Here is a 21892-nt window from a genome sequence, read left to right as displayed (position 1 = left end):
CTCCATTTGGTGCCCTATTGTCTTACAAGTTGCCTATTTGAATCTTTTGAATTAAGAGTTTAGAACAGAAGGTCCATCTGTTCTGCATCAATATTAAATTATCATAAGACTTTGTATAAGGAGATTTTACCCTTGTGTTTAAGAAAGACTTGGAACATCAATTTTTTCTTCCATATACCCTTGGACTTCAATAGGCTGCAGTTATCAAGTCATATAATATAATAGGCTTAGAATCCTTTGAATGGCAGGTGCTGAATAGAAGTAAGAAAGGTTTTATTTATTCTCATTATCTTATAAAATATAGTACTTATTAAGTATAATTGAATATGCAATATGCCAGATTTGGAGGTTACTGTGTTTCATAAGAGAAAAAAACAGTCTAAAAATTACATAGTGGAGAGTTATATTTTGCAATCAATCAGGTTCATTAAGTAAATGCACATGCTATTTTAATTCATAATATGATAGATAGTATGCAACTGACAAATCTGTAGTTTCATTTTGAATATTCATGAAGGAGCAAGCTTCAGCCAGCCTTTAAGTAATATAATTTATGCAAGTACATTGTATTCTTTTCCAGCAAGCTCCAAAATATTTAAAATCAGTTGGCTGGTAGATATATATTATGTAGTCAAATTTGTTAATAAAAGCTGAGTAAGAAAATCAGTTGAAGGATGGCATTTTAAAACTGTGCATGGTTTCCATAATTTAAATGTACAGCTTTAAATAATCAGTTAATTTTTCAGTGAAGGTGAAAATTGGGTTATACTTTGGGTATGAATATTTATACAGAAATATATTGATATTTAAATAAGTATGTCTAATTCCTTTCTTACCAATTATTATTGGCAAGTTGGTACTTTTAAAGGTAATGGGGAGATATAAATCCAAGGAGTGAATATAATTTCTTCTAATTCATGCAACTAAATTAAAAGAGAATGTATACATATTCCCTTTGTAAAATTTATACAGTTAAAATTAAAAATTGGATTTAGTAAATATGGGGAACAAATTGCTGGAGTCTATTTGCATCAAATGATCCCTTCCACTGGCCTTTGAAGTAATTATCTTGAGATGGATCTAAGATGTTACGGAGATCTGAAGCGTCTACAATACTGGGTGCCCTTTCAAAGAAAAAACGATACAAAATTACGAAAGCAAAAGTTAGTTCAGAGTCTTAGAAGGGGCCTAAACCACAGGAGGACACTAAAGATCAGGCTTCATTACTTTCAAGGTAAATTCGTCTCTGTTTAGATGATGAGTCAGCATGGATAATGTGAAATACTCATTTTAAAACAAGCAAACAATTTCTGTTGGCTAAATGTTTGTATGAATTGTAATATTTTGCAAGTATCAGAAAAAATTATTTGATACTTTATGCATTTTCACTAATTAAAATACATGTTTTTTCAACTGAATCCAAAGTTATGTTTTAAAATTTTATTTAATTGGAATGGAAGCAAAGGCAGGCCCAGATTAACACCTCTCAATATCTTAAATGGTGTGACTTAGCCCATATACATTTATAAATAAAATAATACCAAAACATAAATCTTACATGTATATGCTGAAATTAAAATGGCTTCTTTCTAATTTTGTTTTAAAATTCTGTAACGGCATCTAAGAAATAAACTTTTCTCATATTGTGTTCTCCCTAATTTGTTGCTGCCCTAAGTGCCTCCTTAATGTGCGCTAAGTGGGACATCATCTGTCAGGCAAGTAATTGGTTGCTTCTCATTTTTGACACTCCTTTTTCAGAATCTAATTCTGACTTGCCATTGTCCCTTAATCTTTTTGTACCTTATTTTACTCTCCCAATTTAATTTTCATAGCACCAATTTAAGTTTACATGTGCCCTAGGGTAGATTGAATTTAGGTTTATAGTCATTCGAATACCTTGAAAAAGGTAAAGAACGTGTGAAACACAGTTACAAAATGATCTGAATGCCTCTAAACTATTTTTCCTAATAAAAATAAATTTATGTGTATTTTTTATTCCAAAGCGATATGCCAATTTCAAGGACGAACATACTTTGAAGGAGAAAGAAATACGGTCTATTCCTCTTCAGGAGTATGTGTTCTCTATGAGTGCAAGGTAAGAAGTCTGTTCATGGGTCTTTCAAAACTGTTTTAGTTATATAAACACAGTAAATGTTTTTTTAATAGCTAGCCCTTTCCAAATTCTGAGGCAAAGAGAAAATTTAAAATATTCATTATAGTTCAAATGTAAAGGAATTTTCAAATTTTTCAAACATGTTAATTAATAGTTGTCACATAATTTCCCTAATAAATAAAAATACTCTTCTGTCAAATTAAAGTTTTATAAACTTGTCTTATATTTTCCAAATTCTAATCAACTCCTTGTTTGCTGTTTGAGGAAAATGTAGATAAAGATAGAATTCAGCGTGTTCTCACTCGGGTTTTGACCCATGTGGGAAATATCACTCTGTTCAATTAAAAACAAAACATAAAAAATTGCCTAATAAAAATTAACTGTTGGATGGAGTTGAGACTGATATTGATCTTAATACCTTTGGGAGGAGTATTTTAAATTATTTAAAGAGGAATTCCCTACAAGTTTACATGCCAGGATCTCTTGAAGTATGTTTCAGAAGCAAATGTGATTTTTTTTAACTCTGCTCCTTGACCTACTAATTAAAAAACTAAATGTGTTTCACAACAATTTTCTATTTGCCTTTTATGAACTATAATGTTATATTTCTTCACCCTAATGTTATATTTTAAATCATATTCTGTGTGAAGGAAACTGTCTACATAGAAAGTTTCTGTTTTAGGGTTCTATTTATATTTGATCCCTAATTTTGCTTTTTAAATACCTCCTACATGTAGGTTTGGAGATGATTTATTATGTATAGATTATGTAGAAAATTAAGATAGTGATTTATTTTGCTGGTGCCACCAAGAAACTGCGAGCATTTATATGATTATCAAGAGTTGGGGAAGGGAAAATCCTAAGAATTTTGCCAAGACAAATGGAATCCTAAAGAAACCAGCTACCCACTTTAAACATCTTAATTTGGAAATCCTTTGGGATAAGCAAGGAGGAAACATAAAGAGGCAAGACTGTGACAGATTTGATTTCTAGAATATGAGAGCTCTGATTTCTCATGCCCATTATAAAGTATTCAAGCTACTTCTTTTGGTTTTAAATGGGCTTTTTTATGATGTAGGTTACCATCTTAAAGATAAGAAAACTGAGGCATAGGAACATTAAAATGAATTGCCAAATCTGTATTGCAAGATGGATGTTCCTCTGTCAGCATCCCTATACCAATTCTGTTTTTGAGTGGAGTAGGTCCCACTATAGATATAAGGATTGGAAGACTTAGACTGAAATCTAGTAACTCCAAAGTGAGAAAAGGGACTTGGAGAAAAGTTACTTCCAAGAAGGTGGAAAAGTTTTGTCAGCTGTTTTCTAATGGTAACCTCTGACTTTGAAATATCAACTCTAAATTTAAAAATCTTTAAAGTATTTGGAATTTCTCTACTTCACTGTGTGTATGTTCTTTTCATTTGACCAGAATGTGTTCCATAATACAGATAATAGTGTTTTAGAAATTTGCTAGTGTAGCTGCCTATTTTATTTTAAATTAATTTAGTTAGAGGTCTGTTTAGAGGCAACACTGCAGGTCCTCAGTAAATATTAGATGAATGACTGAATGTTAACTTTTATTTTCTCAAACAAAAGCCACCATGTCCTAACTTCTAATGCTGTGCTGGTCAGTAGAAATATAATCCAAGCCACAAATATAATTTTCGTTGGGCTAAATTTTCTATATTTAACCCTATATATCCAAAATAATATCATTTCAACATGTAATCAATATAAAAATAAATGAAGTATTTTTTTTTTTTGTCATAGTAAGTTTTCGGAATCTTGTGTGTATTTTACAAGTACAGTGTTCAAGAGCCACATGTAGCTAGTGGCTATTGATTGGACAACACAGTTCTATCAGATCATCATAAGCTTTTGTAGTTCTTGACTTTATTCTAGACATTACGGACTTCCATTGTTTCTTTTCAATTCAGGCCCCTTGCTCCTGTATTTACAACTTTACATAATTGATAGCTGTCTCGCTGAGCTGTCAATTCTAGTCCCTGTTTGTTCTTTTATTGTCAGTTTTGTAGCTTTGAAAATATGTCCTAGGGGTCTGTGATTTTATCACAACACAGAAAAATATTGTGTTTTTGAAAATAAGATTGCCAGAACTGATATTACTGTCAAACTAAAGGAAGACTGGCATTCGAATGTATGCATGTCTTCTGCTGTTTTCTTGATAGGAGATTATGATTTGGAGAAGGTTCTTTACATAAATAAGCCAGGAAAAGGCAGATATTGGAATGCATATTTCTTCCATAAAAGTAGTACTTAACGGTAACGATTCCTAAAAGTTTAAGCTACTGAGCAGTAGTTAAAATGGAGGGCTGCAAGTTCCAAGAGTTATTTTGTTACTTATGAACTGGTAAGCACAATATAACATAAATAGTGACCCTTGTTCTTAAGAGATTGGAGACTTACAGTATAGAAGCCAAATGTTTGCTTCTAGGGCAGGGCTACTGGGTTGTAAGAAAAGTATTTCATATTGTGGTTTTTCTTTGAGAAAGATTTTATCTGTTTTTGGTTGCTAGAATTACAGTGACTTTACGTTGACATTCATTTATTCGATAAATTTTTCTGAGTGCAAACTGTGACAGAAAATGTGTCAGACATTAATTTACAACAGCCATTAATCCTACCTTTATTTTCCCTATAGTTTTGTGGGAAATCCCCAATATTCCTTACCAGAATCATCTGTGAGAATCTCTTTATAACAAAACTTTATAAGAAAACTTTGAAATGAGCATATTTAAAAAGCTCAGTTTTTATTTACTGTTTTTTTCAAAATGAGCTGTTGATCTAATGCAAGCTGTATTCTTTGCCACAGTTGTCATCTGAATATGCAAATGTGTTGTAAAACTAATAAACTTTTCCAAAATTATCCAGATGTTTCGTAAATTATAGACATGGCTGCACTGTGGTATGCTTTGATTCCCAGTGCTGTTTGTCTATTCTTAAGGCTTTCCAGTTGGGATTTAATGTCATCTGGGGAGTGAGCCTGTGACCTGTGCAGAAGTTCTCAGGATGAAAGTCTCACTCTGATGTTAGAAGAGCCTTCTTAGATGCTGGATCTGGAAACGTGTTAGTAAATCCTAATTACAAAGTGTGAAGCATTTATTTTTTGTTGTCTACCAGGACCAGACCATGAAACTTGTTGAGAGTTCAGGCTGTCCAGTTCTGGATTGCCCAGAATCTCATCAGATTACCTTGTCTCATAGCTGTTGCAAAGTTTGTAAAGGTAAGACTTTTTTGTAAAGTAAGATTTATGTGCCAGAGTCATTCTAGGAGGCTAGCACAACTGACTTGAAATAGAAATTTTTATAAACAAGGTATTTCCAAAGATGAGTAGTATTTCCAAAATGCTTTCCTAATTTGCCACACAGTAAGTAGTTATGAAATGTTTACTGAAATGAATTAAAACTGAGATTCTCCCATGCATTTTTGTAAGGTGTCTTGAAAATCTTTCTCTTAATTCCACTCTCCCTCACTCATAGGCTTCTAGATTACTAAGAAGAGAGAGGCCATTAGAAATGCATTGCTTGTTCTGTTCTGCCTCTCAGATGATAGGCCTAGAACCAGTAAGTAGAAGGGAATTTGATTTTTAATTCAATGTAAGAAAGCACTAAAATATGAGCTATTTGGAAATGCAATTGTCACCTCAGGCGGCAGTGAGTTCCCATCACTAAAGGTTCTTAAACTTGGTATTTTAGCATTGATTATGCGGAATTCTTTAGAATCCCTGCCAATCATGAAATTATTTCCACCTTTTTGTATTACATTGAAATTATATATTTGTGAATCCATTTCCTGCATTAGATGATGCACCTGAGGGCAGGGATGGGTCGTAATATTTATTTCTATATCTTAATGCCTAGTATGACACCTGAGACGTAGTTGGTGTTCATAACTATTGTCATTGCTACTATATAATAAACTGCTCCAAATGAGCTACTAGCACTTGTTTGAATAGTGACCTTTATACTGATGCAAAACAAAGCTTAAATAGAAAAACGTAAGACAAAGAAAGCTTATAAAGCATATACTATTTTGTTTCCTCCTAATCTATTAAAAGTAGACATAAGGTCACCCACTCCAATTTTTAGCGTAGTGGTGCAGTTTGTTTGCTTTTTGTTTTTTAAGCTCCTTTTCTGTCCGTCCAATTAAGATTTTTTTTTTCCTTTTTGTCTTTTTTTACTGACGGGTAACAGGATCGCAACCCTCGGTGTTGCGCCCGCACCGCGCTCAGCCAGTGAGCGGGAACCGGTCTCCACATGGGATCCGAACCCTCGGGGGGAGCGCTGCCGTGCTCCCAAGTGGCACACTCTCCAGTGTGCCACCGGGCTGGCCCCAATTAAGATTTTTTTTTTCCTTTTTGTCTTTTTTTACTGACGGGTAACAGGATCGCAACCCTCGGTGTTGCGCCCGCACCGCGCTCAGCCAGTGAGCGGGAACCGGTCTCCACATGGGATCCGAACCCTCGGGGGGAGCGCTGCCGTGCTCCCAAGTGGCACACTCTCCAGTGTGCCACCGGGCTGGCCCCAATTAAGATTTTTAAAATCACAGTTCTGTGTGAATCTTTTTGGGAATTACAGAGTGGTTTAAATTTGATTTGCCTTTCAAGGAGTTTTCAGGATAGATCCAAGGAAATAAGGAACAATTCTAAAAAGAGCTAAGGTGAAATAGACATGTAATAAAGAGCATTAGAGTTTTCAAGCTCACAGTGTCTGCACCAGTTCTTGCACAGAGCATGTGTAGAACTTGATACTAATCAAGAATGCTCATTTTAGTCATGTGACTTGGGACTTCCAGTTTGCAGCTTGACTAGAGTGTCTTTGGCAGCCAAAGGTAGGTCATACCTCTGCTTCTCAAACTTAAACATGCATACAGATAACTTAGGGATCTTATTAAAATGCTGATTCTGATTCAGTAGATCTGGGGTTGAGCCCAAGAATCCGCATTTCTAATAAGCTCCTAGATGATGCTGATGCTGATGGTAAGAAGGACCACACTTTGAGTAGTTACCTATTGCTGCATAACAAACTACTTCAAAATTCAGTAGCTTAAAACAACAACTGTTTTATTATATGTCTCAATATCGTGGGTCAGGGTTTTGGACAGGGCTTGGCTAGATGTTTCTTTTGCTCAATGTGGTGTTAACTTGGGTCACTCAGTGCTGTTCATCTGGAGGCTGGGCTGGGCTGGAAGGTTCAAGATGGCCTTACTTCATGCTGGGCATCTTGGTAGGAATGGCTGGAAGGCCAGGCACAGCTGGGACTTCTCCCTTCTCTAGGTAATCTCTGAGCTTTTCTCTGTGGTCTCTCCAGCAGAATAGTAGTCAGACATCTTAAATGGTGGCTTAGGGCTTGTAAAGACTAGGTCTGGAACTGGCACAGAATCACTTCTACCATCTTTCATTGGTCAAAGAAGTCACAGGCCAGCCCAGATTCAAGGGTAGGGTAAATAGAACCCACCATACGTACCAGTATTAAACATTTGTGGCCATCTTTAATCCACTACAAGTGTCCAGGGGCTACTCAGGGACTAGACAGATGAATAACATAAAAGTTAGTAAGGGTTGAATAGGACAAGATTTGGATAAGAAGCTGAGATAGAACCTTTAGGATATCAAGAGAAGCCCTGATTACATCCATTAAAAAAAAAAAGAGCCCTAATATATTATAAAAAGCAAGTTAATAAATGGAAAAGCTAGTACAAAAATTGTGTCATATTTAAATTGTTTACAGTTTTAAAATAATGTGTTTACATAGCACACTTAAAAATACAATGACAAAATATTCCATGACCCAGACACCACCACCACCACCACCACCAACTGAGATTTTGATATAATTGATATGAGATGGGCCTTGGCATCACTATTTTAAAAAACTCCCTGATATATTATTTTTCACAGCAAGAATTGTGGACCACTGGCTTAGATAATATTCAAACTGAAATTGGACTAGTTGGCCCTTCTTGAAACATGTAGCACCATTTTTAATAAAGATTGCATCAGTTTCTGACTTCATATATGCAGAATAAACAAGTGAGTTCTCCTGGCATTCTCTGACTTTCAAATTTCAAAAAAGAAGTCAAGTTCTCAAGGCTTAAATTCCTAGTCAGCTCCTACCCAAATGTTGTGACAAATTCATGTGTAATAAAGTTGGCCTTCAGTTTTCAGGCCTGTCTGCCTAGTGCCAAAGATGCTGTGTTCACATCTGAAAGAGTAATTTGTCCAACAAGTTGGTAAATATTCCATGAGGGCAGAGCGTGAGATGAAGTGTTGACCTTTCCACTGTAGGCTCAGCCAGTGGAAACCAAGCTGTGCACCAAAATAAGGCTCCAAATCTGTAAGCACCAAGTCTAATCCAGCCAAAACTGTTTTTCAGATACCCCACAGCTGGTTATCTAGCAGCTCTGAAGAAATGTACTAGCAGGAACATTTTTTTCACTTTTTCATATTTGAGAGCCCTTTCAAGGAAGCTTATAACACAGCATGACAGAGACTCGGTGATACGGTGCAGATTCTGATTTAGTGTGGATAGCCTTTATACCTGCAGTCCTGACCATTCCCCTTCTCCCCCACTTGGCACCCCCTTTGTCTGCTTGCAAGACCCTTCGGTTCTATTCACTAGATGTCCCGCTTTATTATTTTCTTCATTGTACCTCATAATTACAAGTAATAGGGGTATCCACATGCAGAAGGCTGAGTTGGTATAGGTTGTTCTCTTCTCCTACATCTTGATAATACACAGTTTTCCACATTATTCAATTATTACCTTCAAGATTCTTGCTATTTGTGTATTACTGAAAACATTATTCAGTTAAATTTATATATATAGTTAGTTGATTCATTTTTTTAAAAATTTAGTTTAATTCCAATGTAATGATATCCTTGAAATAATAGGGTTATTTGCTAGATTTATGTATTTCCTATAGGCATTTAAAGAAATCCATTGTGATTAGTATTTTCCTTTTCTGTTCATTCATGTACACGAACTACACTTAGGGAAACGGTAGGAAAATCCATAGTCTTGCAAACAATGCCTAAATAAGTTAGTATTCTTTTATGTGCTAGTGATAGAACACCCAATTCAACTGGCTCATGCAAAAAATGGCAAAAAATGGTATCTGAGTAGTAAAATAACAAGTAGATGAAATAAGCTTATTTGTTAAAGAATATATCAAAATAGTTATCTGGCATTGTTTACAGTAAATTAGAATTTGATTGACTGAAATTTTTAGATTTCAAGTCTGCGGGTTAATTAAAAACAAACAAACAAACATTTGATAAAAAGTAAAGCACTTCCCAACTTTTACCTAAAACAACGAAAGTAGGATTACACTATTATCTTAAGGTTGGAAAATTCTTAACAGCAATTAAACACTGCATAGTGTGTGTGTGCATGATGAGATGAGAGGTCTCACCATTACTGAGGCAGAACTAAAAGTGGATTGTAATGGAGGTGGCAGCATATCTAATTGGGCAAAGTCTTAAAAATGGGAGAGGAAGGGCTGGCTGATTAGCTCAGTTGGTTAGAGTGAGGTGTTATAACACTAAGGTGAAGGGTTCAATCCCCCTGCCAGCCACAATTTAAAAAAAAAAAAAGGAGAAAATTCAGCAAAGTGAAAAGTGGAAAGTTTTGAAGAATACAAGTACAAAATTACAACTAGATAGGAGGAATAAGTTCTAGTGTTCTATAACACCATGGGGTGACTATAGTTAACAGTAATTTATTCTATATTTTCAAATAGCTAGAAGAGAGAATTCTGAATGTTTACAACACAAACAAATGATAATTGTTTGAGGTAACGGGTATCCTAATTACCCTGATTTGATCATTGCACATTGTACACAGGTATCAAAGTATCACACTGTACCCTATAAATGTGTACAATTATTTGGTGTTGATTAAAAATAATTTAAAAAGAGAGACACTGAAAAAAAAAAGAAAAATATAAACCCATGAAAGAAAAATAAAAGTGCATAAAAAATAAACCCATTCTTAGTCACAGCTCTCTAAAAGTTGTTTGAAACATTACAGGTGAAATCATACAGAGATTTAGGACTATGTTAGAACTTTATCTCTTAATTCTCTGTATATCTTAAGGAGTTAGGGCATTTTTAACATAGTAACTTTGTTCTAATTTAGAATAAATATAAAGTGATTTTGGAAGCTTTTTTATTTTAGTTTGATGATGTGCTGAGCTATTGGAATAGACAGTGAAGATTGCTTTTTAGATAAAATTATTCCCTCTTAGGCATTGTAAAAAGACAATGGAGTACATTTTAAGAAATATGGTCTCAATTTAGCTACTTAAAGAAGAAAATAAAAAGACCCTGGTAACATTTCCTCTTCTTAGGAGCTTTACTTCTAAATATTCAGCCTTAAGCATAAAAATTTAGATTGTAAAGAATCATGTCAAGAGAAGTAGAGTTGTCAAGAGATTTAAATGATTTTATTGACTGTATTTTTCTGGTCTTAATATACTTATGTTCTATTTTACTTTATTTTGCAGAAATCACTAATTTCTTTAATTTTTTTCTATCCATTTTTAATGGCATTATTGCATTTTGGAGCATTACCTTTCTTAAAACTTATTAAGTTGTACTAGTAATATTTTACTATGCATCATAGTTGCATTTAATGGGGATATTAAACTCTAGAGTGATATGCAAAATAGTACGGGCACCAAACAATCAGAATGAACACCAATCAATCAGAATAGACATGAATTTGATTACAAACAAGATGAACCAATTTAGAACTTCCATCTTCATAGTTTTCTCAAGTAAAAGTCTTCGTGGCTATGGGTAGATGAGTTTATTCTAAGCTAGTCCTCTTTTTAGTACTCATTTTTTACTCCTCTTTTCTGTTATACATGCATCAGACAACTTAAAAATTGGTTAATAATATATAATCATGCAATTTCTATTAAATATGGATTCAACTCTTCAGGCTTTTCATTTCAGCATCTTAGGTGATCTTTGAACAAAGGGTTCGGACAGGAAAAAGAGATCCTGAGAAATTGCACATGATTGGTGTCACCGTAAATAACATGTTCCATTTTTCTTTCCTCTCATAAAGACTCTGGGCTCTGTGAAATCTTTGTAATTCATAAAAATTTTCTTCTTCTGTTGAGTGGACATGTATTGCTTTGCAGATTTCCAGAGAAAATAAGATTATAGTGATGTAATTTTCATTTTTTTAACTCATTTAGACAGTTTTTTTAAAAAGGATACCAAGCTCTCTATTTCATTTCTTAAGCACACAATGGCCACATTTCATCTGGCCTGGTTTGTATTACCACAGGTATTGATTATGTCGAACCTCTGGTTCTCAGATTACCTTCTCATTGTGTTATCTTCTATACTGTAAATCTTGATTTTGGACTACAAGAATCTTTGTTTCAACTATATAGAGGATTATAATTAGAAAGCAAGAAACAATGAAGACATGGAACTAATTCTAAGAAGGAATTAATTGTGTTAAACATAAAGAAGAACTTTTTGGCACACATAGCTTGTGGTTCTTCTATAAACATTAATGGAGATATTAATTGGAAAAAAATTGTTTAGGGATAAATAGCTTCCAAATTGAAAGAAAATATTAAGTAGACAAGGTTTATTTGCTTTGTCATGGTTTCATTTACTTTAATAAATTTCTTTTTTCTTGTAGGTTATGACTTTTGTTCTGAAAGGCATAACTGCATGGAGAATTCTGTCTGCAGAAATCTGAATGACAGGGCTGTTTGTAGCTGTCGAGATGGTTTTAGGGCTCTTCGAGAGGACAATGCCTACTGTGAAGGTAATCCTTGTAATGATGTGTAGCTCAGCTGTATAAATTTCCTAGGATTATTGCATGTAAAATTTATTAATTTCCCAGGTTGTCAAGTTGATGGGTCCATTAAAAGCAGTGAATTTAATTTGAAGCATATTAATCAGCTAAAAATAATTATCTTTCAAATTAAAGTTTTTCAGCTATCTGCTATATGTCAGACTAATAAGTTAATATGGCTGATTTCTTGAATTAGAACAATTCTTCCACTGTGAAATTGCCTCCTTTTTTTCATAATTAGATATTCAGATAGCTCACATATTAACATGGTTACTGTGGCTTGCAGTTAGAACTGTAGTGAGATTTTTCCAGACAATATTGTGTAACAAAGGCAATCAGTTAACAGGATGATAAAGTGCCCACTGCTATTTTTGTTTCGTATTGTAAATAATCTCAGTGGTTGTAATCATGCTCTGTGGTATTTAGTAAATAGCTCTAGTGGAGTAAATCATTTCCTAGTTACTTTTAAAAATCTTAATTAATACCCAAAGTAGTTTATTCTGTCATGGAAACAGTCCAAAAACAGTGAGTAGGCCCTGGGCATTCACAAAGGCTCTGGCTGTGACTATTCCTGAAGAAGTTCATGAGATGTAGTAATTTATGATTTCCCCGAGGCATGGATTTGAATCATTTCCATTAATCGTGTGACTAACTAGTGTGTCCTGCAAATAAGAACACTAATTTGGTGGTGTTTGGGCATTTGGAGGGTTTAGAGGGTTCTAGATTTACCCTTTGCAAATGTCAAGCATGAGCCATAGGTCCCTGGAGATGCAAAACCTCAGATATAAACATGCAGCCTCTGTTTAACTAAAGGATGATTTGTTAGCTCTTGGGAAACCAACTTCTATTATTTTCTATAGCTTTAAATAGATTTTCTCTGCCTTAAAAATTAGTATTCATTTTTAAAATTGACTTTGGATCAAAGTATTTTCTTAAATTCTTCTGATTCAGTCCTAAAAGGACAATTCCATTGTCACTGCAGGAAGACACATGGCTTCTCTATCACATTCATAGTGCAGATTTATTTAAAATTCCTCCTTTTAAAAGGTTTTATATAAGAAATGGATTCTTACATAATGATTTTTATTCTTACATAATGTAGAGGTAAACTTTCTTAGTAAAATAATATATTTTCATTATATTTGAGATCTCTAACTATATATAATAAGCCTTGTATTACTGATATTGTCAATTTGTGTAATATGAAACCACATGATGCAAATTCATGTGACACCTCTTTTTGAGTCTTAATTTTATGACTATTATTTTTATTTTGAGCTGTTGCTTTTGTTGTGATTAAGTATATGAACTCATGTAATAAATATTTAGTGAGCTCCTACTGTGTACCAAGCACTTTTCCAGACTTGATGTAAAGTTCAATAAATGGTGAACCATTAAGGTCCTGTGCTCAGGAGCTTTACATTTTAGGAGAGAAGACAGAAAATAAGTTTCTTACCATAGAAATAGAGAAGATAATTTCAGGTAACAAAACATAATAGAAAGAAAAATGAAACAGAATAATGTGCTAGAGATTGATTGGGGATCAATTTAGGTGGAGCGGCCAGCCTTTGGGGCAGGAGGTGGGGAGAGTGTGGTGGTTAACTTGAGACTTGATGATAATAAATCATGGAATGTTTTGGGACAGAGCATTCCAGCCAGAAGGAACAGCAAGTGGAAAAGCCCTAAGTAGGAACACTCTGAATGTTCCAGGAGCAGAAAGAAGGACAATGTAATGGAGAAGACAAATCAGAGAAGATTTAGTTGGAGCGTTAGGAAGGGGCCAGGTAACGCAGGGAGGCTTGCAAGGACTTTAGATTTACCTCAAGTAGGGGATATATATGCTCAGACTTGTATTGAAAAGGATTGTTCTTTTCTGTTGTCCCGACCATCCCCATCCCCATGTTCAACTAACACACTATAGCCGGGGTGGTAGATGAGCATGGGAATGAGGATGGTGGGGACAACAGAAGAATTAACTGGGAGACCAGTTGGAAGGCTATTATTGTAGTCCAGGCAAAGATGTTTGTGGCTTGGATTAGGAAAGTAATAGAGGAGGAGGCATATTCATGGTATGTTTTGAAAGTAGAGCCAGCAATACTTGCAGATAGTGGTGAAGCATTGAAGAGGGGATCAGAGGAGCAAAGGTTTTGGAGTTTGAGCAACACATGGATGGTGTGGCCATTTATTGAGATAGGAAAGAATTTAAGAAAAGAGGCCGGAGATTTAGATTACATTATTTGTTCAAATTATTTATCAATGTGACCTATTGAAAACTGGTTTAATCATAAAGATAGGTCACTCAGTTTTTATCTGCAAGTTCTGTAGATGAAAACAGTAGCACAAATTGGCAGCTGTTTTCCATCTTGAATGCATCATGCCGAAAAATGTTTTGAAACTTCATGCTATTTGTCATTTAAAGATATAATCTTCAAAACTTAAGAAAATGATAGAAAAACTTGTTGGTTTATTATGAAGATTTTGAGTTTCTTATGCATGAGGACTTCTAATATTATTATACATTTTGTTATTCATTCCATGTTATACAGGTTTTGTAGTATTCTTATGAAATTGGTTTTTTTCTTTTTATTCTGACATTGTTGCTAACTTTGAGGATGTTTTGACTTCTTAGAAGCAACACCTTTTTAAAGTTTTTATGCAGTGTTACATGTTATGTATCAGCCTCTGGTCTTGTAACATTTTGTTCCTCTAAGAAATTAGGCTAGTCATTGTACATAAAAATTATACTTGTTGTACATAAAAATTATACTTGTTGTTATACATAAAAATAGGCAAGCGATAGTTTGTAATTAACATAAATTTTATTTACTGAATCTGTGGGGTTGTTTTAATGCTATGACTGTAATTGAGACTATTGATTATTACTATAGTTTGCTTGGTTAGGGTTATTATAGCACTGGCAAATGTTGAAGTTCATTTATTCATCTGACAAATATTTATCGAGTACCTACTTTGAGCAAGGCTAGAGTTAGGGGTGAAGCAGTAAATAGGATATACATGACTCATATTCTCTCAGGCAAGAAAGATAATAAACAGATCATCACACCAAAGAAAATTTAATTGCACACATGGCAAGTGCTTTAAAAGAGAAATAGGTTAACAGGCAGTTTGACCTGGGTGGGTGGTGGAGTCACAGAAAATTTTGCTTGAAGAAAAAAGTTGTATTCTGAAATCTGAAGGGTAAGTAAAAATCAGCTAATCATAGAAGAAAGGGTGGGAAAGAAGAGAAATCTCCTAGGTGGAGGAATCAGCATGTCTGAAGGCTGGGATGTAGAAAGGAGCACTTTTTAAGAACCAAAGGAAGGCTAGTAGCTGGAGGCAAAGAGCACAGGAGAGGTGCCTGATGAGATTGATGGTGCAAAGCAGGCCCTTGAAGTTTGCACTTCAGGGTTTATGCTAAGAACGAGGGAGAGCGAATGAAAGATCTTAAGCAAAGAAGTGTCATTATTACATTTATGTTTTAAATAAATCCCTCCAGCTGCTGGATGAGTCGGGGTAAGAATGGATGCAGGGAAACCAGTAGATGAGAGACAGTGGTGGCTTGCCTTAAAAATGGAAATGGAGATGTGGGCACATTTGAGAGCACTTATGGGTAAAACCAGCCAGTCCTGGTGATTAATTGGGGATAGTACATGATGAAGGATGAGGTTTGAGGTTGATTCCTAGATTTTAAGCTTAAGAAACAGGCAGATGTTATTGCTATTCACTGAGGGAGCAGATTGGGTGAGAAAGCTGTGTTGGGTTTGGAGTGCCTATGGGACATCCAAGTTGTGTAGCCAGAGTATACATGGACGTGGTATTTAGAGAAATTTAAGTTGCACTTAAAATTTGGGATTTTTTTTTGTCATGAATGGTAGTTGAGGAGATGGAAGAGATTATCTAGAGCATTTTGAGCAGCATTTGAGCATTTAATAGAAAAGATAGTACTGTGATGGAGACAGCAAAATCATGGCTGAAATGTAGAAGAGAAGAGAAGATGGTATGACTGAACCCAGGGAGGAGAGAATTTCAAGAAGAAATAGAATCCTTCTGAGAGGTCAAGAAACATGAATACTGACCCTCACAGATGACACCAAGGACATCAGTAATAGTGATTTTGGTGCAAAGTTGGTGACAAAAGCCAGTTTGGAGTATGCTGAAGATTGTGTAAGGGAAACCATGGATCTTTGAAGGAAGAGAGATCCTTCTACGTGTTTGCCTGTGACAGGAAGGAGAGGAGCTTAGGGAAAGTGAAGCTAAAGAACAATTTTTCTTTCCCACCTCTTTTTTTCCTTTTAAGTCTGTTCTCTCCCTCCCCTCCCATTTTGTAATTCCTCAGATATTTATAAACATGATTTAAGATTAGGATTTTATAATGGCTTGTCCAGCTTTAAGATATAAAGGATATAAAATATCTGGAAGTATATTGGGCTACTATAGTTTCCTGTGAACTTTATGTTTACCACATTTCTCTTTTAAAAATTACACATTCATCTCCATGTATACAGTGTCCCTCATCTATAGATCTTTACCAAATTTTTAAATATTTCATCTCTAATTTGATCTTTTGTCAGTACCTGTAATCTATAAACGTTGTCAAAAATTAGGTTGGACATCATATTTTCAGAATGGTTCTTTTGCTCTGTTTTTTTTCACTTTGAACTGAAACTTACGGGAGCTTTTCATGTTTTGACTTATCTCTTTCTTCACATTCCACTGTTCAGTATTATGTCAGGGTCATTTTGGAGTCCTATTTTAGCTAGTTTTCAGAAGTCATTTAATTGGTAAGTTTCTCTCTTCATTGCATGATAGTTGGTGAGGATGACAGCTCTGTCTGCCCAAGTGTGCATTATAATGATAAAGCTTTTTCCTCATTCCCAGACTCCTGAAAATCACTGGTGGTTTTGCTATCCAAGCCTTTGATACTACCCTAAGAACAGGAAAAGAGTTCTGCATAAGCACATATCACACATAATTACTAAAGTTGTAACTGATGCTATATTAATGAATTTTATTTTATTTTTTATTTTAGCATTTACCTTCATGTACTTGTGGCATACAGTGTGTTGTTTCAATACATGCATATACTGCACAGTGATTCAGTTTGGGTAGACAGCATAGCTTCGTACCTGTTAGTCCGCCACTTCTCTTCACTACCATCCTCCCCTCCCAGCTCCTGGTATCCATTGTTCTATTCTCTACTTCAGTGAGAACCACATTTTTTGTTTGTTTTTAGGTTACACATATGACTACGACCATGTGGTATTTGTCTTTCTGTGCCTGACTGACTTCACTTAACATGACGGTTTCCAGTTTCATTCATGTTGCTACAAATAATATGATACCATTTACTTTTATAACTGTATAGTTTTCCATTGTGTATATATACCAGGTTTTTATACATTCATCCCTTGATGGGCATTTAGGTTGATTCCATTTCTTGGCTATTGTGAATAGCATTGAAATGAACATGGGAGTATAGGTGTCTTTTTGCTATATTGATTTCATTTCCTTTCAGTATATACCCAGTCATGGATAGTTGGGTCATAAGATAGATCTATTTTTGGTTCTCTAAGGAGCCTCAATATTGTTTTCCACAATGGCTGTACCAATTTACATTCCCACCAACAATGTAGGAAGGTTCTCTTTCCTCTGTATCCTTGCCAGCATTTATTTTTTTCTGTCTTATTGATAATAGATATTCTAACGGTGAAATGATGTCTCATTGTAGTTTTAATTTGCATTTCCCTGACAATTAGTGATTTTGAGCATTTTTTCATGTACTTGTAGGCCATTTGTATATTTGTATATCTTCTATTTTTTTTTTTTTTTTTTTGTCTTTTTCGTGACCGGTAAGGGGATCGCGACCCTTGGTGTGGTGTCGCCCACATCACGCTCAGCCAGTGAGCGCACCGGCCATTCCTATATAGGATCCGAACCTGCAGCGGGAGCGTCGCTGCGCTCCCAGCGCCGCACTCTCCCGAGTGCGCCACGGGCTCGGCCCTGTATATCTTCTTTTGAGAAGTGTCTGTTCAGGTCCTTTGCCCATTTATTTATTTATTTATTTTTGCTGTTGAGTTCCTTATATATTCTGGATATTAGTCCATTATCTGATGTGCAGTTTGCAAACACTTTCTCCCATTCTGTAGGTTGACTCTTCACTTTGTTGACAGTGCACCTTGCTGTGCAGAAGTTTTTTAGTTTGGTATAGACCCATTTATGTAGTTTTGCTTTAGTTGCCTGGGCCTTTGCAGTTTCACTCAAAAAAGCTCTCCCTTCTCCCATTTTGCGTAGCATTTCCCCTATGTTTTCTTCCAGTAGTTTCGTAGTAGTTTCATATCCCACAAACATGGGATATCTTTCTGTTTACTTGTGTCCTCTTTAATTTTTTCCATCAATGTTTGATAGTTTTCATTGTAGAGGTCTTTCACCTCCTTGGTTAAATTTACTCCTAGGTATTTAATTTTCGGGGGGTAGTTATTGTGAATGGGATTATTTTTGTGATTTCTTCTTCAGCTATTTAATTACTGGCATATAGAAAGGCTATTTATTTTTATATGTTGATTTTGTATCCTGCCACTATACTGAATTCATTTATTAGTTCTAGTAATTTTTTGGTGGAGTCATGTTTTCTAGGTATGTCATCATGTCATCTGCAAATAGGGATAGTTTGACTTCTTCCTTTCCAATTTGGATGTCCTTTATTGCTTTCTCTTGCCTTATTGCACTGGCTAGAACTTCTAGTACTATGTTGAATAAGATTGGGGAATGTGGGCATACTTGTCTTGTTCAAGATCTTAGAGAAGAAATCTCCAATTTTTGTCCATTCAGTGTGATATTAGCTGTGGTTTGTTGTATATGGCCTTTATTATGTTTAGTTACATTCCTTCTATACCTAATTTGTTGAGTGTTTTTATCATGAAGAGGTGTTAGATTTTACCAAATGCTTTTTCTGCATCTATTTGAATGATCATTTTTTCCCCCTTCATTCTGTTGGTGTGATGTATCACATTTATTGGTGTTGAACCATGCTTGCATCCCTGGGAAGAATCCCACTTGATCATAGTGAATGATCTTTTTAATCATGCATTAGTTTGTTTCTGTTGCTTATTGCAAAATGGTTGGAACTGGGTAATTTGTAAGAAAACAAAATTTATTGCTTGCATTTTCAGAGGCTGGGATGTCCACAGTCCAGGGAACACCTCTGGTAAAGGCCTTGGTGGTGGCAATAGTGAACCAGGGGTCTCACATGGCAGAAATGGTGGAGCAGAGAGAGAAAGAAAGGGGAGAGCGAGAGAGAGAGAGAGAGAGAGCTCCTCATGCCCTATCCTTTCAAAGCCCTCAGAACCACACCAATGACCACATTAAACTATCAATTTAATCACTTCTTTAAGGCCCCACCTTTCAATTATCAGAATATGATTTCTCACACTCAACAGTTATGGTGGGGATTAAGTTTTGGGGGGACTTTCAATCCAAGGCATATGTGTTGTTGGATTCTGTTTCCTAGTATTTTATTGAGGATCTTTGTATTTGTGTTCATTAGGGATAGTCTAATTTTCTTTTCTGTGTGTATCTTTTTCTGGTTTTAGTATGAGGTTAATGTTGGCTTCATAGAATAAGTTTGGAAGTATTCCCTCCTCTTCAATTTTTTGGAAGAGTTTGACAAGAATTGGTATTAGTTCTGCTTTAAATGTTTAGTAGAATTTGGCAGGAAAGTCATCCAGTCCTAGAGATTTCTTTGTTGGAAGACTTTTTTTTCTGTCTCAATCTCATTACTTATTATTGGTGTGTTTAGGTTTTCTAGTTCTTCATGGTTCAACCTTGGTAAATTGTATGTATCCAGGAATTATCCATTTCTTTTAGGTTTTCCAGTTTGTTCGCATATAGTTGTTCATAGTAGTCATTTTTGATCCTTTGTGTTTCTGTGATATCAGTTGTAATATCTCCTATTACATTTCTGAGTTTATTTGGTTCTTCTCTCCTTTTTTCTTCATTAGTCTAGCTAAAGGTTTATTGATTTTGTTTATCTTTTTGAAAAACCAACTCTTAGTTTGAACAATCTTTTGTATTTTTTAAAATCTCTAATTCATGTATTTCTGCTCTGATCTTTATTATTTCTCTCCTTCTACTGATTTAAGGTTTGGTTTGTTCTTGTTTTTCCAGTACCTTGAGGTGTAATGTTAGGTTGTTTGTTTGAAGTCTCTTTTTCTTTTTTGATGTAGGCATTTATTGCTGTAAACTTCTCTGTTAAAACTGCTTTTGCTGTTCTATAAAACTGCTTTTTGTCCTATAGGTTCTGGCATTTTGTGTTTTCATTTTCATTTGTCTCCAGGAATTTTTAAATTTCCTTTCTGATTTCTTTTTTGACCTATTCATTGTTTAGGAACATGTTGTTTTGTTTCCATGTATTTGTACAGTTTCTAATGTCTCTTTTGTTATTAATTTCTAGTTTTATTCCATTATGGTCAGACAAGGAATTTGATATGATTTCAATTTCTAAAAATTTGCTGAGATTTGTTTTGTGACCTAACATATGGTTTACTCTAGAGAACGTTCCATGTGCTGCTAAGAATGTAGATTCTGCAGCTTTTGTATGATATATTATACATATATCTGTTAGGTCCAATTGGCCTAGAGGAGAGATTAATTCTAATGTTTCCTGGTTAATTTTCTGTCTGAATGATCTGTCCTTTGGTGAAAGTGGGGTATTTAAGTCCTCAACTATTATTGTGTTGGAGTCTATTTCTCCCATTAGGTCTAATAGTAATTGCTTTATATAACTGCCTTGTGGTAACCATAACACAAAAACTTATGAGACATACTAAAGATAAATAATGAGAAATCAAAGTACACTGCTAGAGAAAATCACTCAATCACAAAGGAAGACATTAACATTGGAAAAAAGGATCAATAAAACAACCAGAAAAGAGGAAAGAAATGGCAGTGACAAGCTCCTATTTATTAATAATAACTTTAAATGTAAATGGATTAAGAGCCCCAATGAAAAGACCCAGAATGGCTCAATGGATTATAAAACAAGAACCAACTATATGTTGCCTATAAGAAACTCACTTCACTTATAAAGACACACACTGTCAGAAAGTGAAGGGATGGAAAAAGATTTCATGTGAATGGAAACCAAAAAAGAGCAGGAGTAGCTGTACTTGTATCAGGTAGAATAAACTTCAAGCCAAGGAAAGTAAAGAAAGATAAGAAAGGTCATTATATAATGATAAAGAGATCAATTCAAGAGGAGAATATAACAATTCTAATCTATATGTACCCAACTCCGGACGATGTATTAACAAATTTTAAAGTAAGTTTGTGAGACATTTCTTCAAATAAGAATATGAGAAAAGTTTAATATAATCTGACACCTTCAAGTACATAATTCCTTTTGATAGGCAAATTTCTCTTGGATTCATTCAATCTCTTTTATTCTGACTCCTGCTGCCAGATGCTATATGTCACCTTCTCTTTAGTTATTCTGTCTCTATTGTCTCTTCCCAGTCCTACCTAATAAGAACCCATTCTCCAGATTAATGTTGACAGAACACCACCTGTTTTGTTCTACCTGAGAGCCCACAGTGCCTTCTTGTTGCTCACCACATCAAGCTCGATCTCCTTTGCCAAGATTCCAAGGGTCTTATGTCACTGGCTTTACATAGCTATTCATCCAGTAGTTCTTAGCAGGTCACCCTCAACTATTGTGATCATTTCTTTGTTGCATGATGGTCATCTTTGTTATGGTTTGAATTGTGTGCCCCCAAAATTCATATATTGAAGTTTTAACCTGAGTATCTCAACCTTGAGTATCTCAGAATATAACATTATTTGGAAACAAGGAAGTTGTAGATGAAATATGTTGAGATGAATTCATACTTGATTAGAGTGAGACTGTATTCCAATATGATTGCTGTCCTTATAAAAAGGG

At 34.9% G+C, this 21892-nt stretch overlaps 1 protein-coding gene across 1 annotated transcript in view; it reads left to right on the top strand.

The window, feature by feature from the left end:
- The window catches only part of NELL2 (NEL-like 2 (chicken)), a 242861-nt gene that overhangs the window by 49498 nt on the left and 171471 nt on the right, over positions 1 to 21892 (top strand). The window contains exons 7-9 of the mRNA XM_008580521.1: positions 2004 to 2095; positions 5255 to 5357; positions 11800 to 11928. Of these exons, the coding sequence (XP_008578743.1) occupies positions 2004 to 2095; positions 5255 to 5357; positions 11800 to 11928 (324 nt within the window). The remainder of the gene's footprint in view (positions 1 to 2003; positions 2096 to 5254; positions 5358 to 11799; positions 11929 to 21892) is intronic.

The sequence above is a fragment of the Galeopterus variegatus genome, unplaced genomic scaffold (genome assembly GCF_000696425.1).
Source record: "Galeopterus variegatus unplaced genomic scaffold, G_variegatus-3.0.2 Scaffold2118, whole genome shotgun sequence".
Taxonomy (NCBI): Eukaryota; Metazoa; Chordata; class Mammalia; order Dermoptera; family Cynocephalidae; genus Galeopterus; species Galeopterus variegatus.
The sequence above is the reverse complement of the archived record's forward strand: the minus strand, read 5'-3'. Positions and strand labels throughout refer to the sequence as shown.